The sequence below is a fragment of the Lytechinus variegatus genome, chromosome 13 (genome assembly GCF_018143015.1).
Source record: "Lytechinus variegatus isolate NC3 chromosome 13, Lvar_3.0, whole genome shotgun sequence".
NCBI lineage: Eukaryota > Metazoa > Echinodermata > Echinoidea > Temnopleuroida > Toxopneustidae > Lytechinus > Lytechinus variegatus.
This window is the reverse complement of record NC_054752.1, coordinates 8,093,785-8,107,411: the sequence shown is the minus strand read 5'-3', so window position 1 is coordinate 8,107,411 and position 13,627 is coordinate 8,093,785. Positions and strand designations below refer to the sequence as shown.

Sequence of the window (13,627 nt, the reverse complement as noted above, 5' to 3'; positions counted from 1 at the left end):
AAATATAGCATGAATATTTGGTTTTCCTTTTAGGGGTAAGTGAATTCTTATGCCCGTATACGTTGTGGATAATCCAACTGTCATGGTCCCTATAACTTAAACAAGTGAAATGCCTCTGGCCGTCTCACCTGCATCACGTGGTTCAATATAGCAGCAGTGCTGACTTTGAATACTACTCTAACTCGCACAAGATGTTCAGTGATACATGGTTACTCTTATGTCCACTTTTTATGAACTAGACCAATAAACTTACAGAGATATGATGGTTATTCAACAAAAAACCCCAACATGGCCAAAGTTCATTGACCTTACATGACCTTTGACCTTGATCATGTGACCTGAAACTCGAACAGGATGTTCAGTGATACTTGATTACTCTTATGTACAAGTTTCATGAATCAGATCCATAAACTTTCAAAGTTATGATGGTAATTCAACAGATACCCCCAATTCGGCCAAAGTTCATTGACCCTAAATGACCTTTGACCTTAATCATGAGACCTCAAACTTGCACAAAATTTTCAGTGATGCTTGATTACTATTATGTCCAAGTTTCATGAATCAGATCCATAAACTTTCAAAGTTATGATGGGAATTCAACAGATATCCCCAATTCGGCCAAAGTTCATTGACCCTAAATGACCTTTGCCCTTGGTCATGTGACGTGAAACTCATGTAGGATGTTCAGTGATACTTGATTAACCTTATGTCCAAGTTTCATGAACTAGGTCCATATATTTTCTAAGTTATGATGACATTTCAAAAACTTAACCTCAGGTTAAGATTTTGATGTTGATTCCTCCAACATGGTCTAAGTTCATTGACCCTAAATGACCTTTGACCTTGGTCATGTGACATGGACCTCTAATAGGATGTTCAGTAATACTTGATTAACCTTATGGCCAAGTTTTATTAACTAGGTCCATATACTTTCTAAGTTATGACGTCATTTCAAAAACTTAACCTCAGGTTAAGATTTGATGTTGACGCCGCCGCCGCCGTCGGAAAAGCGGCGCCTATAGTCTCACTTTGCTTCGCAGGTGAGACAAAAATAAGAGTTTCAGATATTATATGCCAGAAACTAAATGTATTGTTTCCTATCAAACTCTACATATATTGAATAATACAAAGAATAAAGAAAGTTTGAAAATATAATTTTATTAAATTTCAAAAATCAAGTATCAATACAGCCTTTCTTTCATCAAATGGACATCACAAGTACAAACTCTTCTGAAGAGATGTGCAACAATTATAAAGTGATTATAAAAAAGTATGACTTGACATTTGCTCCAGCGTCAATTGCTCCGCAATAAATTCCACATACAAATCAAATGACTCAGTTCACACCAAGATTTAACATCTATATCACACCCTAAACCAAACGTAAAACCCTATTGAACCATAACCCTAAACCCAGTGGCGGACCGTGACCCGGAGGAGACAAAGCATTGGAGGGGTACTGTATTGTATGTGAACAATGCTGTGCCCCTCCAATGCCTTGTCTCCTCCGGGTCATGGTCTGCCACTGCCTAAACCTAACTCTAACCCGAAGTTAGACGAAATAGAGCCCGGAGCAATTGTCGCAGGAGCGTCATGCCATGTCGCCTAACAGAGTAGTGTTACATTTACATTGCACAAGTAATTTGTTTACAAATTAGAAGGCAGCCACAAGCATACAGGTAAATCTCAAGTCGACCATCACAAAGTCAATCAACTTAGAGGATATAATTTTTCAGATCAGGGACTAAATTCATAGAGACTAATATAGTAATTACCATGGAAACCATTGCGATTGGCTGCTGAGCCTTGTTACCATGGTACCTGCCGTAATCACAAACTTACCATTGTTTTGACAGGGCCCTCAACATGCAAGGCATTCCTTGAAAATTTTACTACAGTGTTGTAGTTTACATCCGGCGCACATTCATGCGTGGAATTTCTTTGCAGTGATCGTGCCATTGGCAGTCCAGATTCAAAGGATATGGTAAAAAAATGGTCTGCAAGTACCTGGTCTAAAATAGCCAAGTTAAAATAGAGTCAAGAAAAAGAAATGCTGATTTTCATGCAAATACAAGTATGAAAATTAACTAAACAAAATGGAAGCAGGCCTTTGGGGAAATGGTATTCTATAATAAAACTTGACCTTTTTACAGCAGCTCAAGTTTCTAATTAAGCCTCCATACTTACTACAAGAATAACATATTTTGGAGGGTTTATCAAAATACTAATACATGTTCAAGGGGTCCAGGGGTTTTGGATATAGATAATATAATATAGTTGTGATGATACATGTAAATTCCAGCGAGTACTACGATATGTTGGAAATTAAATTCTGAGCTTACTGTCAATGTCAAAACTTGAAACATGAAATACATAACAAAATCAAAATACGTCATGAAAAGAATATTGTCACACAAAAATAATGGACTGAAAGAAAGAATAGTTTTATGGCATACATGGGAGTCTTGGAGCTTAACTTCAAAGTATGGCCTCAAATGACCTATACACCAAGTGATTCTATAAGTTCCAAAATTAGTTGCAATGTTATATGTCATTATAGTCATACATCTATAAAAGTCTTGCTGGTAAACTTCAAAGTATGATCTCAAATGGTAATTTTTTTGCGGGGAACTCTCCGCATAATAGCAAGTTTTTGCAATCGCAATGGGGACGGATTCTACAATACAGACAATCTATTGAAAATGACTGTCTAAACCCAATTAACAGCAGAGAGGTCTTTGTCGAAAATTGGTGAACCAGACTGGTGATCCTCGTAAGATTCTGAGTTAACGATAATTGCAAATGTGTCGTTTGTCCAGAGTTAATGACGAAACTGTTATTTTTATGCACTGATTTTTTTACAAAGACTGTTTTTTTATAAAGGGCTTTTGACAATAGATAATCTATGTTGCAGAATCCATCCCAGCCCAGACTGCGAATACTCCTGAATATTCATTCACAGGAAGGGAAATCTTAATCTTCCCCATGAATGGCTTTGAACGAAGCCTACATACATGTATAACCCTCCATCTTTAGATTTCACATATCGTCGCATGCACCACAGACCGTCCTCTCTGCGCACTTTGATAGTTTTTTAAAAACCAGCAATAAGTGCACCTACAAGGAGAGCAAATTATTTACCAGTGTTCAGGTTCCAAAGTTTCATCCCGTATCTTTATATTTTCTTGAAGATAATTATTTACGCCACAGTGGGCAACGTAACAGAGAGGACGGTTCGTGGAATAGATACAGTGCGCTTAACTTTCACATCGAAGTGCGCAGAGAGGACGGTTCGTTGTGCGTGCGACGATATTTTAGCCAAGTCTGAACCACTCTTGCTCAAGTACATGTCACAAAATTTTCAATAAAACATGAGAATCTGAAGCAATTTTCATTCACCCTGGCAGAGGAATCAGATATCCAAGACGACATCTCCACCCCACTACTAGACGATATATTTAATAAGGTTAAGAACGAATAATAATGATATGCACTTATATATTTCATTAATGTTTTAAAAATATTGTTTCTTTTTACTGCTGCATATAATTACTCTCCCCCAGCTTTTATAGCTAAATTCAATTCAAGATTATACAACAAAAAGAATGCAAGCCAATTAGTTGATGTGGTATGTGCATGATTGAATGACTAGCTCCATGTTCATTATAGACATGAGCGCATGGTTGTGGTACACCCACGCTCAATTAAAATGGCTGCACTGCAGCAGAGGTTATAATACATGGGAGTGCTAAAATTTGCAAACTTGTATACTTTGGGGCTTGGACGTCAGAGCGGATGAATATCTTTTGTATGGGGGGGACGCAGCAATAGATGCACCCCTCCCCCCATGAACAAAGGATAATCCTCTCCGCCAGCGAACCATCTCTTCTAAAGTTGCCCCAAAAATCTGCCACAAACATAATTCAAGAACATTTAGAAAATCAATCATCCACATACAGCATAATAATGAAATAAGCTTTAACAGTTTAATTGCTCTTTGAGCAAAAAAGTAGCCCTTGAAATGAAAAGTCAGTAATTGCCCCAATGTGGCAAACAATATCCCCTAACAAACAAAAAATTATCTCCAACACTGCCTGATTGCCAATTTACTTCTCACTCTTATCCTTAATTTCGTAAAGATCTGGTCTTTTCTGATGCATTATGGGTATCTGGGTTCGCATTTTCTCTATAGCTGCGATGTCAATGTCAGCATAGATGATCTCCTCCTCTGATCCTGCCTTACTTATTGGTTCTCCCCTGTAGATTGGGACAAAAAAAAGGAAATTAATTAAATTTTTATTTGAACAGACTCCTTTAAATCGGAGGCACTCATATAATATGGTGCATTCATACAGATAAAAAGAAAACAATATATATGCAATCGTTAAAAACAAGCAATTAAAACAACATAAAAACCAAATTATCAATCCCTTTACCCCAAATATAACACACTATTTAGACAAGGCTGGAACAGAGAAGGGGACAGCATCCCCCACCTCTATTCGACTGTGGGAAGTTGCTCAAACAAAATACAAGAACCAAATCATTAATCCCATTACATGACATAACTACCATGTGGAAAATATATATATATATACCTAATAATAATATACCACTTTTATATAGCGATTAATACATGGGCACATCTCTAAGCACTTTACAGATCTACTGATGACCGGTGTGTTATCTCAGTTGGTAGAGCATCCGTCTCACAACCGGGAGGTCGGGGGTTCAAACCACGGCCGCATTAGACCAAAAGACGTTAAGATGGGAGTTGCTGCTACCCTGATTGCATCATGCTTGTGCATCTTTATTAACACCTCTGTGCTGAGTGGCAAAGGGTTCATGGCAGTATGCAAAATGTATTTTCCAAGGATCGGGGGGGGGCGGGAATGGCTATACAATATATATAAAAAAATGCAAAGAAACTAAAACACAAGAGTGAGGCAACCGAGCTTGTCAGTGGGGCACTAATATATTTTCTTAAGTAAAATTGAAAGATTTCATGCACACTTTGGTTGACATTTGTGAGCATTTACAGTAAAACATATGAGGTTCTCAATTTTTTTTATTGGGGGGGGGCTGCCCCTGCCCCCCACTCCGTATGGCCATGAAAGTGAAGACTGATGTAGTTGACTCATGAAGTCTGGCCAGTGATTCTTACTTACCACCTTGCTCTTAGCCATTCAGTAGCTTATAAAAGTTGTCAGTGAAAAAAACTGACAAATCTCTTCATGAGATACAAATGACCTCTACGATTCCCCCCCCCCTGCTGCTTAATGTTACTTGCAGAGTAAACATTGTGTGTGTTTTATGCATGGAACGACGAATATGTGTCCACATAGAATTTGTACCACAATAAAACTGATGAACCTGTGGACTTGATCACAGGCTAAAGCAATCTCAGATGCAAGATGGATATTGTCCTTTTATTGGGGGGTAAGTGGGTGTTTCATGAAGCTGTTCATAAGTTAAGAGCGACTTCAAGAACGAGTGGTGATCCTTCCTTGTGGTCAAAGCTATATGCCATGTTCATTGGTGATGGGTTAGCACGTAAGAAAGAATCACCAGTCGCTCTTTAACTTACGAACAGCTTATGAAACGGCTACCAGTCATGCTTTTGGGACAAAGATTGGTTTACCAAATACCAAGGACTCACATCACTGTCTTATATTCATATTAATACATATCATTTTGAGGTGGCCTTAGAATAATTGGACACACTTGTTACCTTCGAAACAAACCAAAATTCTGTTCCAACTTGTTCCAAAGACACTTCATGCATTTCAATCATCTAATCAAGTTTGGGAGTATATTCCTGAGATCCATGGACAAGTTCTCTCCATTCACGTTATTTCATGCATTTAATCACAGGGCTGTCCATCTCAGTATGTGGAGCGTTGTGGCCCAGTGGATTTGTCCTCTGACTTTCTAATGGAGGGTCATGTGTTCGAATCCCAGGCGTGGCTTAATTTCCTTCAGCAAGAAATTCATCCACATTGTGCTGCAGTCAACCCAGTTGAGGTGAATGGGTACCCGGTAGGAAGAAATTCCTTGAATGCATGAGCACCTAGGCAGCTCAGCTACAGCCAGGGTAATAATAATAGCAGGGCCCGCTGGGAGAACAGTTTTCAGAACTGAAGTGGCTTCCCTGGGTAAATATACCTATATTATTATTACTATACGTTGCTGTTGTTGCTATTTTAAGTGTTTTTTGTTTGTGAATTTGACTATGTAAGGTTTTTATGGATTTTAGGAGTAAACAAATTGAAATTGAAAAAAATGAATTCGATTCTTACATATGCTCTAGATGTGTGTCGTGTGTGCCATTGAGCCTTTGAACTTACCATGGGTTAACCGCTGTACTGTGACCCCATGCAACATAGCTTGCTTTTTCGTCTCTAGCTGGAGAAACAGTCGCAACATACAGTTCATTGTCAAGGGCCCTGTACAGAAATAAAGAAATCAAAATTATACCCCTATTGTACAATCCCTGTTTTTCCAAGATACTGAAAATGGAAACATTTCACAGAATTCATGAACAGGGGGGTAGAACGTTTTTCAGAGGGGGCAATGGGGGGTGGCTGACCATGCAAAAAATCACAATCAGAGGGTCATTTTTTTGTTTTTATGTTTTTGTACATGTTTTTGGAAAAAAAGTGGGGGATGGATTTAAACCTACGAAGAACTTTTGTCCAACAGGCAGGTGGCTCTACCGACTTAGCCACTGCCCTCACTGAACGGATGTAGACCAACCATACTAAATAAAATTGACTTCATCTCATCAAAGGTTGATTTTACTGATCTGTGAATACTGAGGAAAGACATGAATATGATCTAACCTTGCTCGTTGGAGGAGCTCCCAGTGGGCGGGGCCTGTCGTCATATTGAATGCTCCTGGATACAGCAATAGGTGGCAGCCTATAGGGGTCAAAAGTTGAATAAAAAATTAGTTTACCACTTTAAAATTCTAGCACACATCACTTACTCTATCAGAGGGCTAAAGTGCTCTACAATAATGCAACATTATTTATTACCCTGGCTTTAGCAGAGCAGTTTTTTATACACATAATAATTTTGGCCAAGTTCCCATTACCTCTCTGCAGCATGCTGTGGATGCCTCATAATTCAAAATATGACCAAACAAATCCAAGATATTCAATTTCATTTAATTATTTTCTGTGTGACTTCGGACTCTCTGTGGATTGAATTGTGAAATATTAAATTGTGACTCAAAGAATCATATGATCAATTTCTGATCGCTTCTGAAATCTCACTCTGTACAATAATTCTTCAGTAAATCATTAAGATGTCTTGTCATCTCCTCTCTCTTTCTGTTTTTTTTTCTTCTGTCTTGCGCAACATATCCTTTACAATGAAGACCTCGTTGTGTGAAAAGCTTTGCATTTGTTCAGTAATTATATTTGCATCAATATGATTTCTTTTCTCTTTTTCTTTCCTGTAATACATACATGTACGCATATAATAATAAGTCGACTACACTTTCTTCATTTCCAAGGGGGATCTACACTTTTACATGCTTTGCTTTTTAGTGGATCCCCTCATTTCCATTTATGCTCTATATTATACTGTTTTTTAGGTTTTTTAATCCAACCAAAATGAAAACTTGTTTTTATAAGAAAAAGAAAAATCAGACAAGTTGATAGGTGAAAGTTTGAACAACATTGGACAAATAACAAGAAAGTTATGAATTTTTTAAAGTTGTAAATATTGGTAATCACTATACCCATGGAGACTTCAAATTGGCCGCTTATGTGATGTCATAGTGATGTAAGGCAAGGACTACTCTTCCATGTACTCCAATACATATTATGGCTAAAATGTCATTTTTCCCAAAAGTTTTATTTCAAATTATATTTTTCTTTGACAAGCCCCCATAACCTGGGTTATATTTAGATTACTGGCCCAGGGGAATGGATATACTTAGGAGAAAACCACAAATCCCTGATAATAAAGTACATGGCCTAAGGGAAAGTTGTCCTTGCCCCTTGTCATAATTTACTTACCCAGTTGCCAATATGAAATGGACATGGTATTAGTGATCTCAATTTTAAAGCAGCTATATTTTTCTTATTGCTTGTCCGATTTCTTTCAAACTTTCACCATTCTGTTTAATTCATTTTTCTCCTTCCCAACACAACATTCTATGGCCAAGGCTGGATTCCCCTTTAAGAAGTAGGAATGCCCTTCTGTAAAATTGTACTTGATTTGTTTTACTTCATATTACTTTGTATTATGCTTTGAATGGAAATGAAATAAAGAATTGAATTGAAAAAAAAATTGTAGATTTTCTTCCACAATTACACCTCAAGACCAGAACTAATAATGTATATCATGAAACTATAAAAGATTCAGCCCTATTCTACTTTACCTCTTTTGCAATACAGTTGAGCCAACTCTGCAAATCTCATATCATAACAGATCCCAACACCAACTTTTACATTTTCTGAAATAAAAGAAAGCAAGATGAACGAAATATTATCATGAAAGCACAATATTATCGCAAGAAAAGAAATTGACGTACTAAAAAGTAGCCATACGCAATGTATTAGATTGTGTTCCTTGAATTTTATCCGATTTTGGAACAACTCGCATTTTGCTCATTTTCTGAAAATGTGAATGGAACATATCATTTTATTTGAGCTTTATATTCATTTAAAAATAACCATTTAGAAAGATTGCAAGCCTTTACCTCGGAGTAAAGGCCAAATTAGTTTCAAATCGTAGCTAATCGTACGACTGCTATGACATCATTACGACTAGATATTAAATTTGCTTTTATTCTAAAAAGGATGAAAGCATAGTCACAGATTTGAACATAGGTATTCCTTCGATGATTTAGAACATTACACAGTAAGATATTCCAAGTCTCAATATTAGCATCAAATTCTACTACGTTTATTCTGAAATCGGGTCGCACACCAATCGTAAGGTGTGCGGTAGCCTTTAGATGGTTTGTTTGGACAAGATAAACAAAATATATTTTTTAACTTTTCAATTTCATAAAGCTAACTAATTGCATTTCATGATATTTGATTTTTAAATTTTATATCAGGCTTGAAACACGGTATCACAAATCATTTCATACCAAAGGAGATATTGAAGTAAATTCAGTGTGAGTTATTAGGGAAAGTGGATGGGTAGGGTAATATTATCAAAATGCTCTGCCTATTCTTTGTCTGACGTCAAGGATTTCCACTATGATTGACTAAGCATTTTAATCAGCGATTTTCAATACAGGACAAAGTTATTTCCAGCCTCGCCATCTTAAGATTTATTTCTACTATTTGTCATAAGTATATAAGTTTATAAAAAAAGACATGGAACATTAAATGCAGCTATACCTGCAGTGAATGTAGTCAGGTCTGATCCTGGGCTAAGCACATCAGATTCTTTAAAAGTAATTCCTCCAGGCACGTCAATGTCAAACAAATGGATCTATTCAACAAAAGAAAAATGAGAACAAAATATTTATGAAAATGAGAAAGATAAATGTAGGTTGGGAGGCCCGATGTAATATCAATAATCTGGATATCGATATAACACATTTACGACATACATCGTACCTTTCTATTAAAACGATTACAGATTGATAACTACCAAGTCATCCAATTCAATCGTTCATTCCTGCACACGATGTACATGTATGCATATCCTCCACTCCCTGGGTAGTACTCCAGCCACTCGCCATTGGGGCACACACAATACTGGACAAGCTACAATTACTTCCGCATCCTACTGGGTACCTTTGTAGCACCTGGGTCGAGAGTGGCAAATTGTGGATTAACTCCTTGCCAAATGATGCTTGGTCGTTGTGGGATATACACACAACCCTCTGATCACAAGGCGAGAGTCAGAACCACCACCAAACAGGGGACCATTTCATGTAAGTTGTCATTACTGACAAGTTGTCTTTCTCCGACAGTTACCATAGCAACAGTCGGAGGCCAGTGATTCTTAGCCAATCCAAACCACTGAAATAGTTAGCACTGACAATTTAGTCAGTGCTGACAATTTGATGAAACTCCTCTCAAAATCCAAGATACCTACATTTGAGCAGATTCACATCATCCGCTGCTCAGATGGGGTGTTCTTGAAATTCATGCATTGAATAGCACCAATATGTCTGACATAAATTCCAATCAATTTGAAATATTAGTTTTAAAGTTATTGGAACTGACGAGATTACACATTGTCCACCTTGGAACATTTATTTAAGCATGACTACTGTTTTGGTTAATGTAACTCCCACATGGAACAATTTCTATAACAAGTAAACTATCAGCCAATCAAATTGAATGATTTCAGTAGCTTTTAACTGTTATTGCACATTTGTAATTATAATTGTGATTCATTGATGAAACGGGTACCAGGGTTTCATAACACAAAGGTTTGTGATGAATTGCAAACATGAAAGAACCGCACTGATTGGTCCCAGGTCAGCATTTCAAACCTACGTAACATTGATGTTGATTGGTCTTTTCATTTAGTGATTGATCGCTAAAATCTTTGTGTTACAGAGCCCAGGACCCCGTCTTACAGAGTTGCGATTGATCCAATCAATCTCAACTGTATGGAAATCCATCCAAACCATAATTTTTTTCTTCAGGAAATTTGCACAATCTCATTATAACAAAGAGAATCACACTGAATCTTCAAGAGAAAGATGAATGTACCATTACACATCATATCTAGAAAATAGTTTGAGCAAATGTGAATTTTAGATGTTGACGTTGCTGGCCGTCCATAGTTGTGATTGACTGGATCATTCACAACTTTTTGTAAGACGGGGCCTTGATCTTACTTTTCTATGTTTAGCTATGCAGGTTCCTGATGGGTCATAGACGGTGCATGTGTTATAGACCTTACCATCCTCGCTTTCCTCAGGGATGGAACCTGGAAAGGAACAAAGATATTCAAAGATTAAACAAAAACTAAACAAAGAATCAAAGCAAAGTAGTCTACAGTTGCAGCAAACAACATTTTATTTGAAAGTCTTTGAAATCATAGTTAATTGTCACCATATGATCATAGATCTTAATCCAGAAGTTTACAACAGAAAAGTTAAACTATGAAATTGTATCAAGCTGAAAATAATCACACTGAAGGTAGCCAACACATGTGGGATATCGTATTATTTTGATTGCTTTGAAAAAGACCCAGCACCTAGTTGGAATGCCATGATTTAATAATTTGCTCAAATTTCTCAGCAACAATATATATGATTTTCTACTAGAATCATTTGGCAGATATGTTTAATTTATATTTTATTAGATTAAAAAAAAATCAATAAGAGATGTTTACCCCAACTTGGCAATTCCATAAAATAATCAACCTTTTGGACATCCCCCCCCCCCCCCATTTTCTCAATTCTTACTTCACTTCATCAACTGACCAAGTCATGGTCATTTGAGAGAATTACAGGCTGTCTGTCATAAGAAACAGAAATCAGTGACAGAAATTTTCATGAAGTCGGACATACATATTTTATGGAATTGCCCACCTGTCATTTACCTTGAATGCCCTTATCTCAAATATGGAAAGTCAAAGCTCAACATACATGATAAGTGGGGCGACCAACCCCATGATCTTTTCAAGAAGTGCACAAAAGAGTTAAAGAAGAAAAAGAAGAGAAGAAAGAAGGGCATGAAACAAATAGAAAAAGGTTGTTTTGCCCCCCCCCCCCCCTCCCAATCAAAATATCATAGCTCTGCCTCTGTACATACACCCTGTTATTATGTTGAACAGATACATACCTCCTACCACAAATATTTTATTTTCTTTGGCAGCTTCAGCAAGTGTTTGGGTTGAGTTGCCTGGGATTTTCTCTGCGTATTCCGCGAAGAACTGGGTGCCGTATGGACAATTGAAACATTCCTGTTATAGAAGATTAAATCAAGAAAAATGGTCAGAGCACATTTTCTCTATATTATTGGTATGTGGATAGATTTACAAAACAAACATTGTTTATTATACTTGTAAAAAATTATAAACTAAGCCAAATTTTAAAATGTCAGTTATCCTGATTTCTTTAATTTTTCTTTGTTATGCATGCTTGTCATTTTTTTCAAATTAAAGTCACTCAAATCAATTTGCTGTATGATTAAATTGACCATATCGACTAGGAGTTAATGACATTTGCTCAGGCACAGATTGCTCCGCATAATTTCTGCACACCAACAAAATGACTGAAATAAAACCCTTGGAGCAATTGTCGAAGGAGCAAATGTAATGTTACTTTATACTGGAGCTATACTTACAGGAAGTGTAACAATCTTAGCCCCGGCCTTGGCAGCCTCACCAATCATCTTTACAGCTCGACTGAGATTCTCACTCTTGTTAGCCGATACGGCCATCTGCACCAGGGCCAGCTTTAATACTGTTCATTGAAAAGATGTAAAAAAAAATGTCAATTGCAAGTCAAAGATATATCTCAAATTAGGGCTAGATCTGACTTCAGAAAGAAAGTATAGAAATCTCAGGGACGAAAGTTTCAGGTTTTTCGGTGGTACACGGAAATGAATAGAAAGGAAGACCTGGCTTCGTTGAGAGTAACCTTACGTTAGTAAATGATTTTTACTCTCTAGAACTCAAAGAACTAGAAATTTGGCGTGTCCATACTCCCATAGGACAACTTTGACTTTTTCCAGGAGAGGTTCCGGAAATGAAAAAAATTCCAGGAAATTTCGGGAAATCCGAAAATTACAATTAAACAACAAATAATTGTACAAACTATCAATGTTGATTATGTCCAGGTTACTTTTAAATGATTTTTTTACATCCATATGTAGCATTTTGTAATTTGTTCCTATTTTTAAAGAGGGTGTGAACAAAAAATGCAAAATTCCTTGATTTGGGCCACCTACGCCAAATTTAGGCTCACTATGTTATTGACCGATTTTTGTTTACAATCAAACTTGAAAATTCCAGGAAATATCTAGGCCTATGAATTTCGGGAAATTTGGGATTCAGTTTCGGGAAATTTATTTTGGAGCTATGGAAACATTGGGCCTATGAGTATGAATGATTACTGCGGCAGCCCGAACACGTACTGTGTGGAGACGGTGTCGAGGTCCCCGGGCCAGGGCAAGGCCTATACTCTATAGTAGCCTATAGGCCTACATGGCCTAATAATATATGCTAGACCATGCATATAGACCAAAAGCTTCAGTCTCTGTATTTTGGTTGTTCCGCTGAACTGCGTTGGCTCACTCACCAATACGTAGCCTATGAGTAGGCCTATTATGACAACTCCAATTCATCCAAAACACAGTCAAGAGAATTTGAAAATTGGATCTAGGCCTAGCCTAGGCCTAACTAAATTTAAAACTGAGAAAGATATTTACCGCACCTGATTTTGAAGACATGTTTGTTGCTAATCAAAGTTGGAGCCAGATGGAATTTGTAAATAATAAATCTTGTCGATCAGGCTCAAATAAAATCAGGGCAAAGCCAAAGGCAAAATCCCACGACGTTAAACTCTTGTTGTAGCCTAGATTGACTCAAAATTCCGGGTGATCGTCCGTCCCCGTATACGTACCGTCGCAACGTCGCAGCGCGGCCGGCCCGGCGGCCGGCGCGGGCATGTGCTTCACACAGTGTTGAT

General features: G+C 37.3%; 1 protein-coding gene across 1 annotated transcript; it reads right to left on the bottom strand.

Moving 5' to 3' along the window:
* Positions 1 to 3,237: 3,237 nt before the first annotated feature.
* LOC121426279 (omega-amidase NIT2-like) lies at positions 3,238 to 13,506 on the bottom strand. Its single transcript, XM_041622517.1, has 9 exons — positions 13,373 to 13,506; positions 12,282 to 12,400; positions 11,778 to 11,898; positions 10,826 to 10,917; positions 9,366 to 9,459; positions 8,393 to 8,467; positions 6,843 to 6,921; positions 6,348 to 6,446; positions 3,238 to 4,257 (listed from the first exon to the last, which is right to left on the bottom strand). The coding sequence occupies exons 1-9, from the start codon at positions 13,386 to 13,388 to the stop codon at positions 4,107 to 4,109; spliced, it is 846 nt and encodes a 281-aa protein (XP_041478451.1). The 5' UTR covers positions 13,389 to 13,506; the 3' UTR covers positions 3,238 to 4,106.
* Between the last annotated feature and the right edge of the window lie 121 nt (positions 13,507 to 13,627).

What these genes read in the sequence shown, in the direction of transcription:
- LOC121426279 (XM_041622517.1), bottom strand. An exon ending in GAGCTCCTCCAACGAGCAAG is followed by an intron (nt 6,447 to 6,842) that starts GTTAGATCATAT and finishes ATTTCTGTACAG; the next exon opens with GGCCCTTGACAATGAACTGT. An exon ending in AGTACAGCGGTTAACCCATG is followed by an intron (nt 4,258 to 6,347) that starts GTAAGTTCAAAG and finishes CCCAATCTACAG; the next exon opens with GGGAGAACCAATAAGTAAGG.